Source organism: Kogia breviceps, chromosome 2 (genome assembly GCF_026419965.1).
Source record: "Kogia breviceps isolate mKogBre1 chromosome 2, mKogBre1 haplotype 1, whole genome shotgun sequence".
NCBI lineage: Eukaryota > Metazoa > Chordata > Mammalia > Artiodactyla > Physeteridae > Kogia > Kogia breviceps.
This window is the reverse complement of record NC_081311.1, coordinates 37279510-37306803: the sequence shown is the minus strand read 5'-3', so window position 1 is coordinate 37306803 and position 27294 is coordinate 37279510. Positions and strand designations below refer to the sequence as shown.

At 41.3% G+C, this 27294-nt stretch overlaps 1 protein-coding gene and 1 non-coding gene across 9 annotated transcripts in view; both read right to left on the bottom strand.

The window, feature by feature from the left end:
• The window catches only part of PANK1 (pantothenate kinase 1), a 108531-nt gene that overhangs the window by 11914 nt on the left and 69323 nt on the right, over positions 1-27294 (bottom strand). For 5 of the 8 annotated variants that reach the window (XM_067025077.1, XM_059054560.2, XM_059054556.2 and 2 more), the window contains 2 exons: positions 13779-14131; positions 4585-4838 (listed from right to left, as the gene is read on the bottom strand). In XM_067025077.1, the coding sequence (XP_066881178.1) occupies positions 4585-4838; positions 13779-14114 (590 nt within the window). In that variant the 5' untranslated portion in view covers positions 14115-14131. The remainder of the gene's footprint in view (positions 1-4584; positions 4839-13778; positions 14132-27294) is intronic. The other 3 variants (XM_067025078.1, XM_067025080.1, XM_059054567.2) reach the window with 1 other exon arrangement.
• Positions 6672-6779, bottom strand: LOC131751763 (U6 spliceosomal RNA). Its single transcript, XR_009334320.1, has one exon. It is a non-coding gene; the product is annotated as a U6 spliceosomal RNA (small nuclear RNA).

Below are 27294 nucleotides of genomic sequence, written 5' to 3'. Positions count from 1 at the left end.
AGTAACAAAGATCTTAAAATGGTTTCAGTGCTCGAACCATGTTTTAAAAGCTTTCAGTTGTTTGGGGGGAAATTCTTCTAAAATAGTCTTTTGAGACAAAATTAGAAACTAATTATGATAGTTGAGAGTGAACTCAATTGTGTATTAATATCAAAGTTACCTGAGGGGAAGAAAAGCAGATTCAGAGTAAAGCTGTCACCAGTGAGCTCCTGGAAGGAAAGAGCACTGATACGGCCATGAATGGGCCTTACTCTTTACCTACCAGACAGAAGAGCAAATGCACATCAATTTGTTCTGAAGCCTCAAGAGCTGCTAGCCCTGGGAATTCCACATGTGTTTGGCTACTGGCTTTTAAGAGAAAATTCAAGTTGAGATCGAGGTTATTTTCAAAACTTAAATTTGAAAGAAGAAAATTTAGGGTAAATTATACTGACTGTCAATAACTGTTACCAAGAAGGCACCAGATTATAGACACAGGGTTCTTTAAATCACATCTAAGGAGTAACTGTGATATTTCTTAAATAGTGATTCTTACAAAAATACATACTTGATAGAAATGATGGGTTCTCATGGAAGATTAGGTAGCTAGGCACAAGTCACAATATCCAAACTGTAGGTGCGGTACCACAAGGACAAAAAGAGCTCCGTGGGCATTATTGCCTTGACACCTCAGTCACAGTAGAAATTTTGGATTCCCTCTAAGAACGTTTGTCTTCGTTTACATTTAACATGGCACCTCACGCGACGTTGTTAGTTTCCGTCTACCCTAGAAAGCTAGCGTGGTTTAATGGGAACACTTTGTGGTTTGCGTGTCATCTGAATTTGCCTTGTTTTCTCTCTTTATATTCTTTTAAAAGGCTTGGCTCACATTTCTAGTTTCTACCTTTCATCCACACTAATAACCTTTCTTTGAATATCAGGTATTTGTTTTCATCAAGGTGTTCAACAACCAACTCCAAACATAGGCACCTGAAGACACTGGCTGACTTAGAAAGAAGGCAACTCATCATCTGATGTGTTGGTATGAGTGAAAAAGGACACGGGCTTTGTATGACTGGAAAGTGACAGGTGACTCCAGACAAAGAATCGGAACTGAATGGAGAAAGCGAGCATGAATTGGCACAGCTGGAGCACTGCAGATAGGAGGAAAGAATGCACGGTTGCAGAAGAGCACTTTATTGACATCCTCAACCTGCTAACCACTCTCTAGTGATTCTCTCGCTCACAATCAGATACATGTTTGCTTCAGCAGACACACAGCAAGATCCTCAGCAAATCAGAGACCAAAACATGATTTTTTTTTTTTAAACCCAACAAACTTGTCGTGAGGAATTTTAGGAAGAAGTAGAAGAATCCAGTTACTGAATGTTCATGCCCTTAAAATTGATTCCAAAAGAATGAAATAAGCTGCACTGTTCATTTCACTGAAGTTTTAAAATTCTGTTCATTCCTCTTTTAATAGATTACACATTCTAACAATGTTAGCTGTTACGTTCTGTTTTTTCAGTTGACTTCTATAATAAAATTGGAGTTGGTCAACAGAAATGTTGCTACTAATCTAGGATGCAGTAAAGTTACACACAACACTGAAACAAACCATTTAAAATCATATGCTTAAAAGAAAACTGATATCCTGTAACGATGTGGCTTCCTAAAAATAAAAATGCTTAATGGGAAAATAGGGTATACGAGAATAACAAAAAACCTAGAGTTATAGCTATCACAGTAGGAGTAACAAAATTAAAACTGAAGCCATTTGCTTAAATCAGTGATTCCCACAGTGTATTGCATACACTGATGTTCACTGCTGACCAAAATACAGGCACACCTCATTTTCCCGTGCTGCCCTTTATTACACTTGGCAGATAGTGCATTTTTTACAAACTGAAGGTTTGCAGCAATCCTGCATCCGCAAGTCTATCGGTGCCATTTTTCCAACAACATTTGCTCACTTCGTGTCTCTGTGTCACATTTTGGGTAATTCTCCCAATATTTCAAATTTTAAAATTATTATTATATTTGTTATGGTGATCTGTGATCTTTGGTGCTACCATCGCATAAGGATTATTACCCACTGAAGGCTTAGATGATGGTTAGCATTTATTAGCAATAACATTTTTTAATAAAGGCATATACATTTTAATTTTTATTTTATTTATTTATTTATTTATTTATTTTTTGGTGCTAGGCGGGCCTCTCACTGTTGTGGCCTCTCCCATTGCGGAGCACAGGCTCCGGACGCGCAGGCTCAGCGGCCATGGCTCACGGGCCCAGCCGCTCCGCGGCATGTGGGATCTTCCCAGACCGGGGCACGAACCCGTGTCCCCTGCATCGGCAGGCGGATTCTCAACCACTGCGCCACCAGGGAAGCCCTTGGGTTTTTTTGTTGTTTTGTTTTGTTTTTTGTTTTGATACATTTTTAAAACATAATTCTATTGCACACTTAATAGACTACAATACAGTGTAAATACAACAATTTATATGCACTGGGAAACCAAAAAATTTGTGTAATTCGCCTTATTGTGATACTCGCTTATTGCGGCGGTCTGGAATGGAACCTGCATTATCTCCGAGGTATGCCTGTAGTTTAGATCAGTGGTTTTCTAACTTGGATCAAAAAAAAAAAAAAAACCCTTTGGCAGAACAACTCTTGTTGGACAAGGAAGATCTGGGGCCCAGAGACTTGATATTTCATTCCCCTCCCCTACCTGTGGCAGCCCCAGAAAGGGCTCTCTAGTAACCTTCAGTCTCCTGTAGCACCTTTCCAAAACTACTGGTTAAAGAGAGCTTGTAAGGAAGCTTGGGTATCCACACAGGATTTGTTGATGATTGCAAATCAGTGATCATTAACTGGCATTACCAATAACTGGAATGGACAGGCATTATTGCACATGTGACAGATGCCAAATGTCACAATTTGGCTCATTATTCAAAGACAACCCAGATCCTTGGAACCCCCAAGTTGGAGAGAGTGTACCTGTGATATAATTCATGAATTTGTTAAGTGTCAATGAACAAAATTATAAAGATCTGTAATTCTGGAAAATGTTTAGCTTGTTGTTACCTTGAGACTAACTCTACCAGTTCGATGGCTCCTTTGGGGAAGCAGTTTGTAGTTTCTTAAAAATTACACCTTTCTCAGGAGATCACTCTCTTAAAGTAAAACCAGCTCAGCCGAATTCTTCATTTGTCTCGGATAGTTCTGACAGTCCTAATGAGGCCATGGGGCCAGCTGTGATTCGCATGTGAGCAAGTAAGGTTAGTGCTGCATTCTCAGTGAGAAAATGTATTCACTAGCAGCAATTAACGTACACACCAAAGCCTATATTCTGGACACAAGCAGGATCAGTCAGAATGTGTGGTTCAGGGTTTCTTAACACCACTAACTGTTAACATTTGGGGCTTGATACTTTTTTGCTGCGGGGGACTGACCAACGCACTGCAGGATACTTAGCAGCATCCCTAGCCTCTGGTTACTAGATGCCATTATCACTGCACCTCCAGTTGTGACAACCAAAAAATGTCTCCAGACGTTGCCAAACGTCCCCTGGGGCATCAATCTTCCCTTCCCCGGTGGTGAACCACTGATGTATGCAGAACCCATCACAAGTCATGTCAATACGGGAGAAAAGCAGTGCTCTCCTCCTACCGGGTGAGTAGAACCGCAGAATTTCAGTACTGGAAAAGCTTGTAGAAACTAAGAAACAACTCACTCACTTCATGGCACAAACAAGGAAACTGAGGCCCAGAGAAGTTACATGATATCTTCATCTATCAAAAACAAGGGTTTCAATACCATGTTGCAAAGCACACACCACACAACACTAGTTCCTTCAAAACTGGGTTCTGTGGTGCAATAAGTTGAAGAAACACTTCACACCGAATCTTCTTATAAGTAAGGAAAACCTGGTTAATTTTGTTTATACTACAATTTCTCGAAGACTTCTGACCCTGGATCTTTTTCCCGTGTTGAATCCCCATTAACAGGAAGCTGAGCCCACGTGCCCTTGGGGACTGTGTACATTAAGAAACATGGTACTCTGCTCTGCTCTAGTTGCAGGGCTGTTTTCCTGTCCACTGCACTCCCAGATTCCCTGTGAGGTGTGCTGACTATTCCAGTTTGCGGCTGGAGCTGAGGGTAAAATACACTCTTGGTGAACCCAATCCGGCTCACTGATTGGAACGACTATTTCAAGCAATTCTTCCTGTGCTAGGCACCAAGGTACTTCCAAAAGGAAGCCCTCCTTGACCATCCCAAGCATCCTTCCACCTGGATTCGACTGTGCCTGTGGTCCCTGCCGTTCACCTGGCACTTAACATGTCTGCCTTTGGGAAAATTTCTGGTATGTGCAACACTTTTTTCCCACAACCTGACCAGTTTCCAACGAAGGCCGTGTTTTATTAACCTTTCTACAAATCACCTTGTGTAACGTATCCAATAGATCCTTTCTGGTTGGCTGAGGAGGGTAAGATCTTTCTTTTAAAAATGTATTACATATAAGTAACATTTTCAGAAAGTGGTCTTCAAGGAAGAGGCCTGGGTTTAAGCAGAAAAAAGGTTCTTCTAGTGGAAACCACGTTTACCTGGTCCCTGTAACTCTTTTATAGTTGTCCTTGGAGTACACTGCTAGGATGCTGACACCTGAGCCCATGTTCACCAGCAACATAGGGTACGGGTTATCCAGACAGTATGGCCTTTTTTGACACAATTCGGGATTTGTGGGATTTTCAAAATAGTAACATTCCGGCTTGCCGTTGAAGCCAACAGAGTCAACGTAAAGCAGGCCCTGAATCAGACAGTCCAGTTCGTCCAGTTTGTGGAGCTGCAGGTCAGCAATCTGAAAGAGAAGGAGCCCTTGTGAGAGAGACCACTACCACCTCAGGGGAAGCCCCCGTAAGCTTTCAGCTGAACTTAACACGTATCATGAACAGGAAAAGCATGGAAACATCCTTCAAGTACCACGCTGTGAAATCTTGTGGAGAACCAGTCATCCCGCTGGAAAGGCAGCCTTTACCGGACGTCGTGTCTACCCATGGTGCCTGCCGAGAGACACGACCCTACCTGATAGCTGGCAAGGCAGCCACTAGCACGTGGGGTAGGCAGAAGGGTTGCCCCTGAAAGTTACGTCCATGTCCTAATTTTCAGAACCTGTGCATGCTGCCTTATTTGGAAAAAGGGTCTTTGCAGGTGTGATTCAGTGAATAATCTTGAGATGCAGAGGGCATCCTGGGTTATCTGGGTGGGCCCTAAGTCCACTGACAGTTTCCTTACGAGACACAGGAAAGATCTGACAGACACAGAGGAGAAGGCTGTGTAAAGATGGGAGGCAGAGCTTGGAGAGCTGCACCACAGGCCAAGGAAGGCCGATGGCCACCAGACGCTGGGAGAGGCAAAGAATGGATTCCGCCCAGGAGTCTCTGAAGGAAGTGTGGTCCTGTCAACACCTTGATTTCAGCCCTCTGGCCTCCAGAACTATGACTGAGTAAATTTCCATTGTTTTAAGCTGCTAGGTTTGTGGTAATTTGTTAGAGCAGTCACAGGAAGCTAACCCAGCATACCTCAGGGTGAGGCGAGTGAGAATGTTCTGAAAGCAGAAAGGCTCCTACACTTCTTGGCAGGACACGGGGTCTTGAGGGAGGCACGTGAGCCTGGGAGCTGGGGACAATCTCCTCTGAGTCCACACAGCCCAACTCTCCTTTTCCCAAGCCTGGGCTTTGGAGTTTGACAGACGTGGCTTTGAATGCTATAACTCCAACACTTACCTAATTGAGGGATGTGGGGCAAGTTACTTAACTTCTCAAGCCTCAGTTTCCTCCTCTGTAAAATGGGAATAATACCCACAGTGCAGTATTGTGAAGGTTACATGATAATAATATATGTAAAATGCTGACACGGGGCTTGGCAGGTGCAAATGACTCAAAAAATACTGACTCTTTTATTAATAGCTGAGGTGGTCCCAGAGCATGGTCCCATGTTCCTATGAAACAAAAACTCCTATTCTCCTAGGTACGGGGGAAAAAAGTAAAGGGGAATAAGCTGGCTGAGGGCTAGCCTTAGCGGAGCATGGGTACTTTGCATCCTCAAACATTTATTCACCATCCTCAAGAGTGATACTACTGCTGGTCCAAAAAATAAAAATAAAAAAATAAAATCTAACATTCACCGACATGAAACTGAACCAATGATGGAAGATCACTTTTAAGTTCTAATTTAAATTTAAAAAGATCTCCCTAAGAAAATAATAACTGGTATTTATTATTTACTGTATGCCAAGCACCTGTACTAGATCATTTAATTCTCACAAAAACCCTATGAGGAGGTATTATTATCCTAACTCTAAGGTTAAGACTCATAGAGCTTAAATAATTTTCCCTAAGTGATACAACTAGCAAATGCCTCCTAATAACTTGCTGTTCTTCTCTTGTCTTCAGTCATGAGTCCTGCTTCTGGGGTCTGGAAACCACCTACACAACTACCATACTTAGATATTTTGCCCCAAAAGCGTCATCTTCATTATAAAAGTTAATAGCTAGAAGAAGACTTCTGACATTTTGTCACTCATCTGAATGTCCCATTCAACAAAATCCACTGAAGCTCTACCTGCAGAGCAGAATTAGTTAGAATAGGTTACCAGCAAGGTGGTAGACGTTTTCTTTTTTTTAACATCTTTAAAAATATGGAACGCTTCACAAATTTGCGCGTCATCCTTGCACAGGGGCCATGCTAATCTTCTCTGTATCATTCCAATTTTCAGCATATGTGCTGCCGAAACGAGCACTAGATGTTTTCTTGATACATAGAAAACAATCATTCTAAATGACACTTGGTGATAAAGTATATCTATCTCATAAGTGATTTTGAACATTTCATTTTTCACCAAGTGGAACTTTTGGGTGAGATGCATGTCATGATTCACGTGTTCATGTCATGATTCACGTGAGATGCATGTCATGATTCACGTGTTCAGGGGGTAATACTATAGGTATAAGGCTATCTGGAGACCTAAACACTATAGTGACACAGCCATGTAAATGCTATCTTCTCATCCTCTGGGATTCCCTGGCCCTATCAATGTCTTCCAATGCACTCACAGCGTGGGTCACATTCTGGCTTGTTTTTGGTTCAGTGGGTGCCCCTGAGCACCATGCTCAAAGGCCTGTCCATAATAATGGCTTAATAAACATTTCTTAAATGGAACAGGGAAAACTGGCCCCTCCTGGATCACCACAAACTGAAAGGTAGAGATTTCATCACCCAGTCTTGGGGCCATAGGTTCACCTGCTTAAAAATTAATCGGAGGTCCATCAACAATATTGACAGCAGTGCCCAGAAACAACATCACAAACATGAACAGTGACACCGTCTGTTCAGGTGACATCCTGAAACTATGTTCGGGAAAAAGAAAAATCTGTCAGGGCAAGTAAACAAAGCACGTAGCTTTGCTCTGAAGGGAAAGATCTCACCTTTCCCCTCAAAATCACTTTCAAATAAAGTGCTAGCAGCAAACAAACATCTCTTCTATAACATTTTACTGAGGGATGGATATTTCTGAAGCCTGAGGTCATGCATCCCCCAAAAGTCACTTTCATTGAGACCTATGGAGACCTACCTCCCTCAAAGGTCTTTTCCAACCAGGAATAGGGACAGGCTCCCAAGTGTAAGCGATGAGTCAAATCATTACTTGGACAGTATGTTCAGATCCCAGCTATGGAGACACACGCTTTCTTTGGGTTTAGTTTTCTTTATACCAGGGTAATAAAAGCAAATGCTGCAGGAGCCAATAAAGGAGTGAAGTCCCTTGACTAAATGTTAAAGTAACAGAATGATGGGGATTGTGGCACACAAGACAATCCACACATATTTAAAATTCACTGCAGCCTGTTGTTGCCATGTGGTAATGGGGCCTGAATGTTGCCAAATGATTCTATCTCTCAAGAGCTGGAAACCCAGATTTTTATGTGAAAACTTCCAATTTTTAAATGCTGGCAGCTAGTTATAAATTTTAAAAAAAATATCAGATCCAGCCAACATGCAGATGAAGCTTCAGCTAATGTGAACATAACCTTGTCACCAAGGTGTGCTGGTAAATGTTTAACAACCAGCTCTCTGGGAGCAAATGCCCTGGTTTATAGCATTTACCAATTTCCATGGCATAATCACTCCCACCATAGCCAACTTCAAGCTACCAACACGATGTCGCTAAACACAGCATTGGGAAGACACAATGCGCTCTCGTGCACACAATGGGCTCTCGTGAGCCAGCAGGAGGTGACTTCAGCACCCCACTGCTTGTGACTCTCCGGAGCACTTTTGGAAAGTATGAGTTCTGCCAATTCCTAAATCATTAAGCTTAAACTATTCCCCAAACTTAACACCAACAAATCAAACTTGCCCTAAGACTCAATCTCTAAATAATGGAAGTAGGGGAAGAAATAAAGTAAAAAAAATAATTTTTTTTTTCCAACTACTACTATGATAAACTAACTTTGCTTTGCCTAGTCCCAAAGTCACCCAAGCAAGCATGGGTGCAGTGGGGTTCTCAAATTTTAGGTGCCATCAGAATCACCCGGAGGGTTTGTTAAATCACAGATCGCTGGGTCCCCCTCCCAGAGTTTCTGATTGCATGTCTAACAATATCCCAGGTGACACTGATGCTGCTAGTTCTAGGACCACACAGACGTCGGAGCTGAAGAGCTGGGATTAATGCATGACCCCACTCCAGTACAGTGACAACGGGCCTTCAATAAAATCACCTACCCTCCCCAATAGCAGCTGCCTTGGCTAATCTGCAGGGCTGTTTTCAAGAATGCAGAGAGATGGCCATGTGAACATGCTTTGAAAACATGAGTTATACGTGAATTTTATATAAGAAGTAAAATAATTCAGGTCTTCTTATCTCAAGTTGAAATACATTTGGAAACATCATTTCCAAACCAAAAATTCTAATTTCTCAAAGGAATTCAGTGATTCCCTGTATGATTAAATTAGAAAAAATATGGATTCTAAACACATGTTCAGGATACAACTGTAAGAGGTTCTCCTTTTGTGCTTCAGTCTGTCAAAAATAAATACTATTATATATAAGATGGCTAAACAACAAGGTCCTACTGTATAGCACAGGGAACTATATTCAATACCTGTGATAAACCATAATGGAAAAGAATATGAAAAAGAAGGTATATATATGTATAACTGAATCACTCTGCTGTATAGCAGAAATTAATGCAACATTGTAAACCAACTAGACTTCAATAAGATAAACTTAAAAAGTAACTAAATAAATAGCTGAGTAAATAAATCTGGTAAAAACCATCCCAGGAGGTTCCATACCTACTCCCTATGGACCTACCCCAAACCAGTTCCATCACTCTCCTGTGCTTGAGAAATGAGTCACCAAATTGTTTAGCACAAAATGAATAAAATACACATCTGTATGATACCCCACACTTCCCAAGGTGCTTTTGCTGACCCTGGCTCCATAAATCATAATGGAAGTGGTAGAAAAGGTTATCTTACTAAACCAAGAACAATTTGCATATAAAATGGTTGACTCTCAATTATAAATTACACTCGGGGCTCTTTTCTCTTCACACAGGACAGCTAACTGAGACCTGAGAGAGAGATGAATTTCAGATATGTTCTGCGTGAGAAAAATAACAAAACCTCAAAGATGGCTTCTTCTTCCTGGCACCCAATGATAAAAGGAGTACATGAATGGCCAAAAGGGTCAAGCCAGAATGAAGTGGAGGATGATGGTATCTACAAAGCTTATGCTCCTGCAATATCACAAATCAGTTCCTGGATTAATAATAGGAACCCAGCTAATAATGAATGGTCTACTTAGATTTAGAATTTCACACATCCACAATTACCTTATTATGCCCTCCTGATGATTTTTCCATCATTATTAACTTTTTTTGGTTGTCCTTGGAGATTTCTGGCTTAATGAAGGCCAATTCTTAAGTCCTCACACCTTGAAAAAAATGTGGTGAAGCAATAAGAGAATCTTTTACTGTTCCCTAAATCTCATGTAAACCCAGTAAGATTGTTGTTATATCCTGCTTGTTTAGAAGGTAGGTATTTGTTTTCTTCTAAAAAATGAAAAGAGTCACTTCTAACTTCAAATAAATATTAGTCTTGGACTGAACAAAATTTACAAGGAAAAGTATCTCTTGTAATGAAGAGCTAAGTGGACAAAAAGGATGACTTTTTTCTAAAAATTTTCTCTCATTAGAATACTCTGCATTTTAAAGAGGGCTCCTGTTGAAGTTGGGAAGTATACTTGTGGATGAAAATACTAGATTTGGTACATAAAATATTCTGGTAGGTTCTTTAAAACAACACTCGCAGAACATAAACAGTGGGGAGAAACACAAAGTTAAATGAAATCTACAAGATTAAGTGCCCTGGTATACAGCCACATGGGAGCCTCCCCTTTGAGAAGAATCACTTTCTCAAATGGTAGGATTCTTCATTGGCCTACCAATCTTTTGGAGCATATGTTGTTTAAGTTTTTCTTTTGTGTCTCATTTTGTTGAATCATTAATTTTGAAGGCAAACTTTTGCCAGCCAGAAATTTGTTTGTGACAGTGATCCTAAAATGTTGAAGGAAGGAAGGAAGAGAGGGAGGGAGGGAGGAAGAAAGGAAGGAAGGAAAAGGGGAAAAGAAGAAGGAGGATGGAAAAAAAGAAAGAAAAAGGAAGAAAGAGATACAGCTTTGTTCAACTGAAAGTATTCTACACAGTGGTCTAGTTTAATGCTTGTCTCGTGGCTTTGTAACTCTTTCTCGTACATTCTAAATTGATGAAGACTAGTTAACATTATCTAAGGATTTAAGTACATTTACTATATATGAAAAGGACACAGTTATCAGACATAACAATTGCTAACTATTCAGGGTCGGCTGAACATCATTTAGATAGCCCTAGTTACTCAGGTTTTTAAAATACATGTCTGCAAACTTGTATTATGATCAAAAGACTGATTTTATATAACAATGACAGGACTTTACAGGTATGTATATGCACTGCTTTATTATTTGCCAGATTGTTTACTACATAGTATAGTAGTATATACTGATCCTTTACAACTTGGTGTGCACCTTCAATTTCCCATTCTGGAAAAGGGAAGAGCTTGGATACATTATACCTAAGGGCCTTAGCACTTACTAACACTAACTCTTCCCCATACCAGCCTGGTTTGCTCTATTTCTTCTTCGGGTTCCTACTCCAATGTTACCTCATCACACAAAGACCTGCACAGCACTTCCTATCCCCCTTACCTATTTCTTTTCCCCACTTATTGCCATTTGATATACTCTATAATCACTTATTTGATTATTGACCGTCTCCCTGCACTAGAATGTAAGCTCCAGGAAGGCTGGGGCTTTGTTTTGTCCATAACAGTACTTGTTGCATTGATAGAATATGATAAATACTTGTTGAATGAGAATGAATGCTTAGGAAAGAGAATGATAAAACCTATTCATCCTCACAAACTTGGGAAGGATCAGGGCATATCACTTACTGACAGACGGGCTACAGGAAGAGATCTGTCTTCAATTGTCTTCACTTTGGCCGGGACTGAGCATGGAAGCAGAAGGCAGGCCATATAAGACTTTCTTTTAGAGATTTTATAGATATTTCTTTTTCTTTTATAGATGGCCAGGCTGTTAGGCAAACACTCCAAACTTGCTCCTTGTACCAGTCTGTTCATTAGGCTCCAGAAGCCTCCTGAAGGAGCAGAGGCTTCTTTATCTTGGCTGTAATAAGATATGACCTTTCTCAGTTCAGAAACTTGAGAAACACACTTGCTCGTGGCCAACACAGATTGAGTAACTTTCTGGAATCCAGGGCATTACCCAAGAGGAGGGATGGAGACTTTGATGAGCTTGCTTAAATGTCCCAGGTCACCTTGGTACACTTCAGGCTCCCTAGTGGAGATGGACACAGAGGACATCCTTGAGGGACCTGGGGAGCTCACAGCACTAGGGGTGGGTCAGCATTTCCTGAATCAGAATTGAGCCGACACCCAGCTCTTACCTAGGGGATGGTATTTAGCACCTCTTCATCTCTCTTTAGCTTTAGTTTTCTTATCCGCCTAAACACGTATACTGCCACTTTCTCTTTTTAAAAATTATTTATTTATTTATTTTAAAAACATCTTTATTGGAGTATAACTGCTTTACAATGGTGTGTTAGTTTCTGCTTTATAGCAAAGTGAATCAGTTATACATATACATATGTCCCCATATCTCTTCCCTCTTGCATCTCCCTCCCTCCCACCCTCCCTATTCCACCCCTCTAGGTGGTCACAAGGCACCGAGCTGATCTCCCTGTGCTACGTGGCTGCTTCCCACTAGCTATCTACTTTATGTTTGGTAGTGTATACTGCCACTTCCTGAAAATGATGAAACCGAGGCCCACAGGAGGGACATGTCTTGCCCAGTCACCCAGCTAGTTAAATGCAGAAACAGCACTAGAATTCAGGATCAGTGCTTTTTCATTTATGAACTTGAACTTAATTTTCATGCCCCTGGATCTCACCTTTCTCAGTTTCAAAACCCGTCAATCATTGGGTCCCTTCAGTGGGAAAAAGGTCCCATGGATCATTTAAGTAAGTGGCAGTGTCACATTCTGCTGGCAAGGGAAAGGGGACACAAGAGGAAAAGCCAAAACCTGAATATAATCAATCTGACTTAATATGATGCTCTAAGGCTCTATTGCCAGCTCTTGTAGAAACTACATATCATGAGATAAATGATGTTACTTTTGATGATGCAAATAAAATGTGCAATTATAGCTTTATTAAGTACCATGAATAATGCATTGATTAATTTATTCATTGAGGATAAACTTTCTGGCAAGACTAATCGCCAAATCTTCCAACCCTTCCTTCTCCTATGTTCAATCACTACTGTTAATTTAATTTTCTTTATTTTCTCTATCTATTGTTTCTCTTTCTCATTTTATTCCCTGTGAGATGAAGCTAGACAGTATAGAGATTATCTTGACTGTAGAAATGGGGAAATTGGAACACATGAGTGTTAGGGATTGCTTAATAAAAAGGTTAGGATTCCACGTCACTCATCCATATCTTCCACTTAGCCAACTTTGTCAAATCTAAATGAGCAACATTGCCAGTCAGCCTATAGTATTATTCTTATTATGTAGAGCCATACTCCCTAAATCATATTCATCAATAAAGGAATTCACCTCTAAATAATGTCAAAGATTTCATTTTTGTTTGTGAGCAAAACTTCTGAAGGACATTCATAAAACAAAAAAGATACAGAGCAAATGGGTAGAAAGAAGTAATCATTTTTAGTAAGATGTGTAGAAAGCCTTTCCTGCAGGCCTCAGTCTATATATCTATGAAACTGGCACAATGATTATGCTTTTCATGAAACTTAAGAGTCTGTGGAAAACTAAAATCCTTCGAAGGGGATTCACATCACCTTGTCTTTGGCATATTGTGCAGAAGTAATTGCAACAAAAATGATGAGGAGGACAGCCAATATTTATTGAGCACTAAGTGCCAGGTACATACTATCTCATTCAATCCTTCATGTAACAGCCCTATGAGGCAGAAACTATTTTTATTCTCCTATAGATGAGGAAACTGAGGCACAGAGTGGTGAAGTAAGCTTGTCCAAAGTCCCAAGCCTAGTGGTCAGGTTCTTCCATAAGACATGCCATGATCATGGCCATGGGACAGGTTTTCTTTCTTTCTCTAAGAGGTGGTTTTGTTGTTTGCAGGGGGGGTAAAGCAGACCTACCGTTCTGAAGTCCTCTTCGAACTTAAAAGCCCCGCCTCCCGTGGCACAGAGAGTGGTGTGCAGGCTGGAGAAGTTCTTCTCGCTGCCCATCTGGATGAACCTGTGCATCGCGCAGCTGGGAAAGCGGATGAAATGCAGGTTCCCCTTCCGCCCACACATGGTCAAGTTTTTCAGTTCCAGGTGAACGTCTCGGATCCCGGTTTTCCCATAAGCCGTGTTAGAAGTCAAATACTTTCTGATGCTCTTCAGGTTCTCCACTTCCTCCTGCTCCTCTTCAGCTGTAATATCCTTCGGTTCAAAGTAGACCAATTTAACCAGCGTCCCACCGATATCCATGCCGAACCACGGGAACGCTAGCGGACAGAAAGACAGAGTGCCCTTGAATTCTGCACAAAGAAATGGGCCGTCTTTGAATAGTCAATAATGAAATGCAGTGGTGTTGCATCTATAGCTGCATTTACCATGCAGTTTACCTGAATTGAACTACAGGTGCCTAAAAGAAGAGACAGGCGAGGAGAAATTCACACTTTAAATGGTGTCCATGATTCTGACTACATTTCATTCAGAATCGGCCTCAGAATTGACTATGAGACGAGAATAAGATTCCCTAAGCCAGTCTCAATTCCCACGTGGTTCTCAGGGCTCCAGAATCTCACCAAATAGAGTTAACTCCAATACTTAAAGATACATATTTCGCATACACTCTGGCTCCCAAATGCTATTTTATCAGAATCCCAGCCAAAGAAAACAGTGATCTGTTCTGATGCCAGAGGAAACGTTGGCTACGCTAAGTGTACCAAGAGACGGTATGTTGACCTCTATGCCTCACGGTGTCTTCCTAGCTCATTCTTCTATAATCATTTTCACAGCATTCTGTTTTGGCCTTCATGAGCTGACTTTATATGACATGACTCCACAGCTTTAATCTACAGAATAAATAGGAAGGAGAAAGGAGAGAGAGTGGCCTGTGAGAGCTGAGGGGCACACATCATGATCCTTATGGCGACATAATTCTCGAAAGAACAGCTGGAGCTACAACTCATTTCCTTCTTTTTTAAGGAGAGATACTCTCTCCATCTCAAATGGCCCGCCCAGAAGTCCTCACCTCAGCCATGTGTCCTCTGCCACAGATTCTGATTTAATTCTGAGGGAGGATCTAGGCATGAGCATTTTTTTTTTTTTTTTACGTTCCCCAGAGGTTCCAACTTGCAGGCTTGTAAACTGCTAAGCCACAAGAACTGTGACCACTGAGAGTCAAGCCCACAAATAAGCATAGCCCCTGACTAGGTCTGCAACACAAAGGCATGTTTTGTGTTATATTTTTATATATAAATATATATTTATATTTAATCTGCTGGAGAGGCTTATCTATAACAAAATGAATTTCCATCATCATTATTTTCATTGTTATTAAGAGAACGGGCTGAGCTCCCTGAACAGGCTGACTTTATTTAGAGGCAACCTGGAAAGTTAACGCTGGGCTGTCAGAGGTTCTGTAATGAACACACGGCAAACCCGAGTGGGAATCCAAAATTTGGAGTCTCCGTTTTCATCTTCCTCAGCAGACTCCATGGGCTAAAGCTGAAACTTTTATTAAAACTGAGTTTAAAGACTCAAGAAGTAAAAGTGGCTTCTTTCAAAAAGCTTATTTTATTCAGCCCTAGAGAACATCCATGTGAGCCCTGGTCAAACTGTGCACATTACACCTAGAGATTACATTGCCAGGAACATACCTGGGACCTAGAGGGCTTCTTTTTTCTAGGCAGCCCCACTATTAGGCTCTCTTCACGGGTACACTGGGAAGGTAGGAGGAAGGAGTACATAGGAGGAAGCCATTCCTGAACAGAATCTTCTCTCCTGTGCTTCCCTGTTGTCATGTTAGCTGTGATCCAAGCCAGCTGCTCCACACTTAGTAAGCAGTAACGCTAATGGTATAGAAAAATAAAACCTCAAACTCCCAAAAAGATTAAGAGCAGCAAGTTCCACTGACAAGACCCATTTAACAAATGTCCTATTATCTTTGCAGAAGTTTGCAAAGCAAATCCCACACAGCCCAGTGTAGGGTGGGAAGCTTGCTTATCCTAGCAGGAGAGAATAGAATACTGGAAACAGCTTATCCCTACCTCACAGATGACATTTCTTGGTCCAGTCTCTAAAAATTACTGTCAGCATGGCCCACAGTGTGGGTAGTAGGTAAATCCCTGATTTAGAATCCAGACCAATTGCTTCCCAGAAGCGTGAGCCAGTAACTAGCTCACATTAACTCCCTCCACCTCCCTGGATCTCAATTTCCTTATCTGTGAAAGGAGTGGACTGCGTAAGAATGGCCTCCAGTTCCCTCCCTCCCATAAACTTTCCATGGACTTTTTTAAGAAACACACACAAAAAATCGCAACTACCCCTAATCACACAGGCCATCTAGAGCCCTAGTTTTAAACCCCACTGAAAAACGCTATAGTATGTCAACAGGTGCCCAGGCTATGCAATTGGGGTTGCAGGTGTAATCCATTCTCATCAAAGTAGGAAAGACACGTACTACTGGATAGGATGGGGGAAGGGTATTCTGGAACATTGCTAGGATAACTATTTTTGAAAGACAACAACATCTATTAAACATCTAGCAACATCTGTTAAAATTAAAAGTGCACATAGATTTTAAATGCAGTTAATCCTTCTCTTGGACCATATTAGAAAAAGGACCAGTATTCGAGGATGGGTATAAGGAAGTTCACTGCACCCCTTACAGTGGCCAAATTTAAGAAAAACAAAAAAGCAAGATCAAAACAAATTGGAAACAACGTGCATGCCCTTTAACAGAGAAACTTCAATAAAGTATGACTTCCAAACCATGGAATATTAGGCAGGCATTAAAAAGAATGAATGAGATCTATACTAACTGCCTGGAGGGATACACCCCCAATCTTCTGTTAATGAGAAAAGCAAGAGATACCTAGAAGTGTAAATAATTTATTAACTCCATCTGGTTTGAAAAAAAACTAGGGGAGGAAGGGAGGAAAGAAGGACAGCAGGCAGGCAGGTGGAAAGAAGACCCTTAAGTGTTTATGATTTTATGACCCCACAGGAAGGTACAGAGGGCCACCCCTTCAGGTTGTTAATATTGTCAGAGGGTGGCAGGATAAACAGGTTTTATAGGTAGAGGTTAGAAGTCAGGGGAGAGTATGAGAAAATTCTATACTTAGAACTTTCAGTATATAAAGAAGTAAAAAAATAAGAATTCAGTGATAACGGAAAATAGGAGACACCTTAGCACAGAATGGACAGAATAAGTTGTGTGTAACCCAAAAAAGCCCCTACATGGCCTTTATCTGGTTGGATATTGTTAAGTACAGGAAACTGAAAAGGGGTCTCACTTTTTAAAATGTGTCAGGGGACAGCTAAGCATTTTGTAAGTTATTTACAATTCCAGTTTCTTCTTCCTGCTTCACCTCCTGCGCTGTTTTGAGCCATTTCAAATCTTTTGTTAGCAACTCAGCAAAACAGGGGGGAAAAGTGTAGAGTTTTGGAAATTCGGTTAAATGTCATATCAGCAGTTTGGGTTAAGGTAAAAGGGAGCAAGGACCGGAAAACTATAGTTTGAATGGCGATAGAAATTGCTTTCACTTACCTATATTCATTTCTTACCTTCATGAAAAATTAAATGCTCTTCTATTCACATTTTAATGCTTTTATAGGACACTGTCATATTTTAAATGTTCAGTTTTATTTATCTTCCTGATATCAAGGTCTACCTAAACTACTCTTCCCGTATACAAGCTGTGGATGGAGATAGAAGAGGAGGGGAAAGAAGAAATCCCAATGCAGCTATAATCCATGACTCACATTTTCTTTAATCCAGGGTATGCAGATGCTTTGATTAAATTCAGCTGAACCACGAAGAGCCTGTTCTGTGTTTGCCAGAAGTAATGCTCGTTCTAGATACAGAATGTCTGCATTCACCCTTTACTCCTCCCTTTTAAACCCAGATGCCTTTTTTAGTTCAGAAGTCTCTTGATCAAGAGGACCCACATCCAGGGTTAATGTCAAAATGACCCCCTAATTTCGTGCCAACTGTGCATCATCCAGATGCTGTGACTGGGTGGGACTGCGGGATTCTCTCCTTTGGGGAGGGGATGAGTATTTCACCTGCAGGAGGGACAGAGAGCCAAGTATCTGGTAATCAGAAGAGCAAATTGTGGTAGTCACTAGAGCTGCTGCTTCCCTTCCTTTCTGGCCCATGGGGTCAGACTGCAGCTCCTGGCCATTTGTGAATGGAGCTGGGCAATGTGCTTAATCTGGACAGTGAGTTAGGAACGGAAATGGTGTGTGTCACTTTCAGGCAAGAGCACTTACAGCTAGTGTCAGACCTTGCAGAACTTTCTCTGTTACCGTAACCACCAAAATTAAAGATAATGACTGCTCCATCAGCCAGGATGCAGAGTCAAGACGAGCCGTATTGGAACCCCAGCTGCCCACCAATGAACTTACAGTGTGAAGGAGAAATAAACCTTTGTGGTTTTAAGGTACTGAGATTTGGAGGTTGTTACTGCAGGATGATCTTGCCTGTCCTGACTAGTATACTTTCCATTAAAATCTGGCTGTTTTTTCCCCTGGAACCTTCCCTCTCCTGCAGAACCAGATCCAGGGACTGCCAGTATCGCTGATAATCATGTGGTAGCTGAGTGTTAATATAAGGGTACGTAGGCTCTGTTGCATTTATTTGTGTAAAAATTTCTGGAAACACAAACCTGAATTGGCAATCTGATAGTAGTTAAAACCCTGAAATAAACCTGTATTCTACATAGTGTGGTGAAAATATTTAAAAATTTTATTGGTAGTCAATGGCTTTAAGACAAAGCCTGTTTCTTAAATACCTTTTCAGAACACTAGAATAGTCTCTAAGGGGCACTTAAATATATATAACATCTTTACTGGAGTATAATTGCTTCACAATGAGGGACACTTATGCTTCTTGCAGTAAATTTCAAGGGTTACATAGTGAATTCCAAATAGCATAAATGAGTAAAGACTGAGAAAAAACCAAAACCAAAATCAAAAACGAAACAACCACTCACAAACAGAGAGAAAAGGTTTCCTACCAGTCAAGGAAACAATCTTAAAGAGCTAAGGGAGCCTGACATGAGAAAATCTACCTCCTCTCAAACAACCAGCCACAGAGCTGTAGGGTGTTCCTAGTGTGGCAAGTTTCCCTACCATCGGTATGTCTTCCTGTGTGTAAAGTAGGTGCCCAGTGCTCAAGATTAGCTCCCCTGTGCACGGGTCTAACTCAGCAACCTGCTGCTGTCATGGACAGTTCTCCCTAAGTTCACCAAGTTGAAATTTGTTATAACAGTTGTGAACAGGGAGTAAACGGCCTGAATTTCTTTCCCCACTATTTGTTAATTGCTTTGTTAAGCAAACTAATAAATAGGTGGAAAACATGTTTGAAGATGATGTGTGATCAACAGAGAAAAGAGACTTTTCAAGCACTTTGGAGATATTTTTACACTATGTGAATACTGACTATGTTCAAGTTGCCTAAGGATCTCTGCAAATTAAAAACAACCACAACAGGGCTTCCCTAGTGGCGCAGTGGTTCAGAGTCCGCCTGTCGATGCAGGGGACGTGGGTTCGTGCCCTGGGTCCGGGAAGATCGCACATGTCGCGGAGCGGCTACGCCCGTGAGCCATGGCCGCTGAGCCTGCACGTCTGGAGCCTGTGCTCCGCAGCGGGAGAGGCCACAACGGTGAGAGGCCCGCGTACCGCAAAAAATACAAACAACAAAACAAACAAACAAAAAAACAACCACAACAACTTCAACTTAGATCCAAGTGTGTAATACAAACTGTATTTCTTTAAAAATTTCCTGAGCGCTAGCCTTCCCTTCACTGTGTCTAAATTTGGTTGATAGTATAATGAAATTCTTTGCTAATATATTCATAGAAACATTGAACTTTAAGAGGTAGAAGGGACCTTTGGTGGAGTCCAACACCCTGTTTACAGATAAGAAAATCAAGGTTTAGAAAGATCAAGGAATTACCCAAGGTCAGCCACAGCAGGTAACAGAACCTATTTTTAGTTTCATAAGCAACAAATTCCCCATTTCGCTCGGTTAGTCTGAGTTGTCTGTCACTTGCAAGAGATAGAATGATTGTGGGCAAGTTTCTTTCTTGAGCCATTTACTAATCTGTAAGATGGAGGTAGACTAACCCAACTAACTAAAGTTCTGTCTGGTTCTCATATTCTATCATCCTAAATACACACACACAAAGTTCTCCAAAACAGTACTTTTAACAGCATAAAACATAACAGTTGAGACCCTTTGAACTATTTAAGGACCTTGAAGAAAATGGTAAATGTAAAATTTAATAAAAGGGTTTCCATAACATTGTGAAGAAACCCATAATTACTGCACACACAGCAATCTGCTAAACATTAAATACTCTTATGCAAAGAAACCTGAATCATGGTTTCTTTCAAATTAATGCATACCAGATTTCTTTAGTTTATAGTTTAGTCACATGGCAAGGATACAAGAACACAAGTGCTTACAGAGTACCAATGGGAATATAAACTGTTGCAATCCTTCCTCTGGACCATTTGGAAATATACAGCAAAAAGTTCCAGATTCCTATGCCCTTTGATACATTAGTTCCACTTTACCCTAAAGAAATAATTATGCATGCATTTAAAAATTTATCTTACAAAAATCATTAAAGTTTTACTACTAATAATGAGGATGTGAAATGTAATGTCCAAAAATAGAAGGCTGGTTAAATAAATGATTACCCACTAACACAAAGGAACAATACATCACCATTAAAATCATTTTGCAGGATGGCAATTAATGATGTAAGGAGAATGTTCATCATATATTGTTAGGTGAAAAGTGTGGGTGATTAAATGGTACATTTTGTAGGATTACAATTTTGTATAAAAATTAAACAGCTATTGTTTGCAGTAAACAAGACTAGAAACTTCAGGCCAAAATGTTAACAGGCATTATGTATAGTGGATTAAGGTTGTTTTCTTCTTCTGGCTTTGCTGATATGATGTTTTTCAATTTTTTACAGTCAATATGTTGAATCTTCATAATCAGAGTTATTTTAGAATTCTCAATCAAACACTTCTCTGTAATGATGCAAAAGAAAAAACTGTTTTAATTTTGCTTCAGTGAGCAGAGAGCAGATCTGTGGTCTTGCCCATGAAAAAAAGTATGTCTGCATTCCTCATCTCAACAGTTTCTTCCTTTCTCAAGCAATATTCTGCCCATCTCAAGCCTGTTACTGAAATCCAAGATGGCAATATAAAGAAGATGTGGTGGGCTTCCCTGGTGGCGCAGTGGTTGAGAATCCGCCTGCCGATGCAGGGGACACGGGTTCGTGCCCCAGTCTGGGAGGATCCCACGTGCCGTGGAGCGGCTGGGCCCGTGAGCCATGGCCGCTGAGCCTGCGCGTCCGGAGCCTGCCCTCCACAATGGGAGAGGCCACAACAGTGAGAGGCCCGCGTACCACAAAAAAAAAAAAAAAAAAAAAAAGAAGATGTGGTACATATATACAATGGCATACTACTCAGTCATAAAAAAAGAATTAAATTTTGCCATTTGCAACAACATGGATGGACTTGGAGGGTATTATGTTTAGTGAAATAAGTAAAACAGAGAAAGACAAATACTGTATGCTATCAAATGTGGAATCTAAAAAATAAAACTAGTGAATATAAAAAAAAGAAACAGACTCACAGATATAGAGGACAAACTAGTGGTTACCAGTGGGGAGATGGAAGGGAAGAGGGGTAAGACAGGGGTAGGGAAGTGAAAGCTACAAACTATTAGGTATAAAATAAGCTACAAGGATATATTGTACAACACATGGAATATAGCCAATATCTTGTAATAACTATAAATGGACTACAACCTTTAAAAATTGTGAATCACTATAGTGTATACCTGCAACTTATATAATATTGTACAGCAACTATACTTCAATTTAAAAAGTTTAAAAAAGAAAAAAAAAGAATGACAGGGGAAGCCTGACACCCAAGAGCAGAGTCCTTTAGCCAGTTAGATGCTTGACATCACCAGGGCTCCTTCAAGTAGGAAGAGACCTGAATTACTCCCTTACTGTCAAGGCAAAACCTGTATGTTAAACTTGGCAATTCAAAACACAGTTAAGGAAGTACGTTTGTGGGAACGGATCACCATGGGAAAGGCTACATACCCCCGTGTGACAGTAACCCTTCTTCCAGTGACACAGCCTCAGATACCCTTCAACTTTCTCCCTCTCACCCAGACAAGGTGGGGGGGGGGATGGGAACAAAAAGGCTGATCATAGTCTCACATGAGAAAGAGCAAAAAGATAGTGAGGGGCTTCCCTGGTGGCGCAGTGGTTGAGAATCTGCCTGCCGATGCAGGGGACACGGGTTCGTGCCCTGGTCCGGGAAGATCCCATATGCCGTGGAGCAGCTGGGCCCGTGAGCCATGGCCGTTGAGCCTGCGCGTCCGGAGCCTGTGCTTGGCAACGGGAGAGGCCACAACAGTGAGAGGCCCGCACACCGAAAAAAAAAAAAAAAAGATAGTGAGGACTCCTTTCAGAACTCCTGAGACAAGTATTATCACATCAGCCTCCAGAACTAACTTCTGGATTTCACCACCTCTGCCGTGCAGGCCCAAATTAACTGTTACGCACAATAGGCTCGGTGCCTATAGCTTTTTTTTTTTTTTTTTTTTTTTTTTTTTTTGTGGTACGCAGGCCTCTCACTGTTGTGGCCTCTCCCGTTGCAGAGCACAGGCTCCGGATGTGCAGGCTCAGCGGCCATGGCTCACGGGCCCAGCTGCTCCGTGGCATGTGGGATCTTCCCGAACCGGGGCACGAACACGCATCCCCTGCATCAGCAGGCGAGCTCTCAACCACTGCGCCACCAGGGAAGCCTTGCACTGGAAGATTTTTAATCACAGTTTCAATTTCATTACTTTTGACTGGTCTGTTCATATTTTCTATTTCTTCCTGGTTCAGTCTTGGAAGGTTATACCTTTCTAAGAATTTGTCCATTTCTTCCAGGTTATCCATTTTATTGGCATAGAGTTGCTTGTAGTAGTCTCTTATGAGCTTTGTATTTCTGCGGTGTCCACTGTAACTTCTCCCTTTTCATTTCTAATTTTATTGATTTGCATCCTCTCCCTCTTTTTCTTGATGAGTCTGGTAAAGATTTATCAATTTTGTTTATCCTTTCAGAGAACCAGCTTTTAGTTTTGTTGATTCTTGCTATTGTTTTCTTTGTTTCTGTTTCATTTATTTCTGCTCTGATCTTTATGATTTCCTTCTATTAATTTTGGGTTTTGTTTATTCTTCTTTCCCTAGTTCCTTTAGGTGTAAGGTTAGATTGCTTATTTGAGATTTTTCTTGTTTCTTTAGGTAGGATTTTATTAGTATAAACTTCCCTCTTAGAATTGCTTTTGCTGCATCCCATAGGTTTTGGATCATCGTGTTTTTGTTATAATTTGTCTCCAGCAATTATAATCAAAATTTTTTTTGATTTCCTCTTTGAGTTCTTCAGTGATCTCTTGGTTATTTAGTAACGTATTGTTTAGCCTCCATGTGTTTGTGTTTTTTACATTTTTTTCCCTGTAATTGATTTCTAATCTCATAGCACTGTGGTCAGAAAAGATGCTTGATATTATTTCAATTTTCTTAAACTTACTGAAGCTTGATTTGTGACCCAAGATATGATCTATCCTGGAGAATGTTCCATGTGCACTTGACAAGAAAGTGTAATCTGCTGTTTGGGGATGGAATGTCCTATAAATATCAATTAAATCTATCTGGTCTATTGTGTGATTTAAAGCTTGTGTTTCCTTTAATTTTCTGTCTGGATGATCTGACCATTGGTGTAAGTGAGGTGTTAAAGTCCCCCACTATTATTGTGTTACCATCGATTTCCTCTTTTATAGCTGTTAGCACTTGCCTTATGTATTGAGGTGCTCCTATGTTGAGTGCATATATATTTATAATTGTTATATCTTCTTCTTGGATTGATCCCTTGATCATTATGTAGTGTCCTTCCTTGTCTCTTGTAACATTCTTTATTTTAAAGTCTATTTTATCTGATATGAGTATTGCTACTCCAGCTTTCTTTTGATTTCCATTTGTACGGAATATCTTTTTCCATCTCCTCACTTTCAGTCTGTCTTTGTCCGTAGGTCTGAAATGGGTCTCTTGTAGACAGCATATATATGGGTCTTGTTTTTGTATCCATTCAGTGAGCTGGTGTCTTTTGGTTGGAGCATTTAATCCATTCACGTTTAAGGTAATTATCAATATGTATGTTCCTATTACCATTTTCATAATTGTTTTGGGTTTGTTTTTGTAGGTTTTTTTCTTCTCTTGTGTTTCCCACTTAGAGAAGTTCCTTTAGCATTTGTTGTAGAGCTGGTTTGGTGGTGCTGAATTCTCTTGGTTTTTGCTTGTCTGTAAAGCTTTCTGTTGAATCTGAAAGAGATCTTTGCCGGGTAGAGTAATCTTGGTTGTAGGTTCTTCCCTTTCATTACTTCAAATATATTGTGCCTCTCCCTTCTGGCCTGTAGAGTTTCTGCTGAGAAATCGGCTGTTAACCTTATGGGAGTTCCCTTGTATGTTATTTGTCATTTTTCACTTGTTGCTTTTAATAATTTTTCTTTGTCTTTAATTTTTACCAGTTTGATTACTATGTGTCTCAGCATGTTTCTCCTTGGATTTATCCTGTATGGGACTTGCTGCACTTTCTGGACTTGGGTGGCTATTTCCTTTCCCATGTTAGGGAAGTTTTTGACTATAATCTCTTCAAATATTTTCTCTGGTCCTTTCTCTCTCTCTTCTACTTCTGGAACCCCTATAATATGAATGTTGTTGTATTTAATGTTGTCCCAGAGGTCTCCTTGGCTGTCTTCATTTCTTTTCATTCTTTTTTCTTTATTCTGTTCCACAGCAGTGAATTCCACCATTCTGTCTTGCAGGTCACTTATCCGTTCTTCTGCGTCAGTTATTCTGGTATTGATTCCTTCTAGTGTATTCTTCATTTCAGTTATTGCATTGTTCATCTCTGTTTGTTTGTTCTTTAATTCTTCTAGGGGTTGGTTCTTTAATTCTTCTAAGTCTTTGTTAAACATTTCTTGCATCTTCTTGATCTTTGCCTTCATTCTTTTTCCGAGGTCCTGGATCATCTTCACTATCATTGTTCTGAATTCTTTTTCTGGAAAGTTGCCGATCTCCAGTTTATTTAGTTGTTTTTGTGGGGTTTTATCTTGTTCCTTTATTTGGTACCTAGTCCTCTGCCTTTTCATTTTGTCTATCTTTCTGTGAATGTTGTTCTCATTCCACAGGCTGCAGAATGTAGTTCTTCTTGCTTCTGCTGTCTGCTCTCTGGTGGATGAGGCTATCTAAGAGGCTTGTGCAAGCTTCCTGATGGGAGGGACTGGTGGTGGGCAGAGCTCAGTAAAACTTCAATCCACTTGTTTCCTGATGGGTGGGGCTGGGTTCCCTCCCTGTTGGTTTTTTAGCCTGAGGTGACCCAGTACTGGAGGCTACCTGGGCTCTTTGGTGGGGCTAATGGCAGACTCTGGCAGGGCTCACACCAAGCAGTACTTCCCAGAACTTCTGCTGCCAGTGTCCTTGTCCTCATGGTGAGCCACAGCCACAACCCTCCTTTGCAGGAGACCCTCCAACACTAGCAGGTAGGTCTGGTTCAGTCTCCCATGGGGTCACTGCTCCTTCCCCTGGGTCCCGATGTGCACACTGCTTTGTGTGTGCCCTCCAAGAGTGGAGTCTCTGTTTCCCCCAGTCCTGTTGGAAGTCCTGCAATCAAGTCCCACTAGCCTTCAAAGTCTGATTCGCTAGGAATTCCTCCTCCTGTTGCTGGACCCCCAGGTTGGGAAACCTGACGTGGGGCTCAGAACCTTCACTCCCGTGGGTGGACTTCTGTGGTATAATTGTTCGCCAGTTTGTGAGTCTCTCACCCAGCAGTTAAGGGATTTGATTTTATTGTGATTGCGGCTGTCCTACCATCTCACTGCGGCTTCTCCTTCATCTTTGGACATGGGGTATCTTTTTGGTGAGTTCCAGTGTCTTCCTGTTGATGATTCTTCAGCAGTTAGTTGTGATTCCAGTGCTCTTGCAAGAGGGAGTGAGTGCACGTCCTTCTACTCCGCCATCTTGAACCAATCTCTCCCAGTGACTCCCATTTAAGGGCAACCAGGCATTCTTCCATAAAGAAGTGTGCTTTGGCAACAGTACTCATGTATTTGGGTCAGGCAGGCAGATATTCTTTGATTTGCAACCCATGGCATAGACAACCACATGAAATCAGAAGAAGAAACAGATACATCGACATAAAAGCTATGTCACTTTTTTTTTTTTTTGTAGGTTAAGATTTGGGAGGAACAAAAGGTCTTGCAGGGTGCCATTCTGGTGGCACCAGTAAATGTATTCTTAGCTTGAGTCTGGGCCAGGAGTTAGCAGGGCCAAGTTGGAGGCAGACATGAGGGGACCCAAAATGTCAAAGCCATGAGGTTAAAACAAACTTTTCCTCAAGTCCCTGAGAGGCTCAGTGAGGTGCAGTTTCTTTCCCAAGGTCCCGGAGCCTCTCTGTGCCAACTTCTTATGAGAGAAATCAGAGCAGAGAGACCACCGAGCTCATCTTCTCCCCCTCACTCCTGCAGTCAACCCCTGAATTTCTGTTCCAGGTCTTAAGGAGGGAAAATGAGAGGCAGATGAAATTTGTTTCCCATTCCACAGCAATGTTCTCAGGTTAAGCAGGGGAGCAGGGGTGAGGGGTGAGGAAAACACAATTACAGACAGTTACGGTCATCGTCCCTATTTCTCACCCAGAAGCTGCCTGTCCCGCCCAGTCTAGAGGCAACGGAAGGTGAGTATCAACTTTCCATGTGCTTCTCACCTTTAACTACACCACCTTATTCATAAGAAATACAGTCCGTGGACTAAAAAGATTCCACCGTTTTGACCATGCAGAGATATGCCACGGGGACCTGAGTACAGTGCACCTGTGCGACTGTCACCAGTGTGAGAGTTTCAGCCACCAGAGCTGATCCCAGCATCCACCCAGGAATGGTTCTTCCAGCTACCTAATGCCCTGCACCGAGGCTCAAGATGGTAATCTCATTACCTACTTAAACAAATCCCAGAATAAACCACCAAGAGGTTTAGCTTTCTGTCTTGACAAGCCACCAGAGCATGCTTACTTACTCTAGGGATGCTATTGACAATTTAATACCAGGGAGTGGTTAATGAAAGAGGCTTCAGGGAGAACAGCATTGCTAGGCGGGACTGCAGGGCAGAACAACAGGGCTACCAGAAATGGGCTTTGTTCATTTATTTTAGCTGTGAAAGCCTGGCAAATCTTTCAAGTCAAGATGGGTGGGGACCAAGAAAAGATGTGCCAACTGCTCACATGGCAATGCAAGCTGCAATAAAGAGATCACAACGACCCTCCTCCAATAATCTGAGACCAAGCCACATGCTTATGCCTC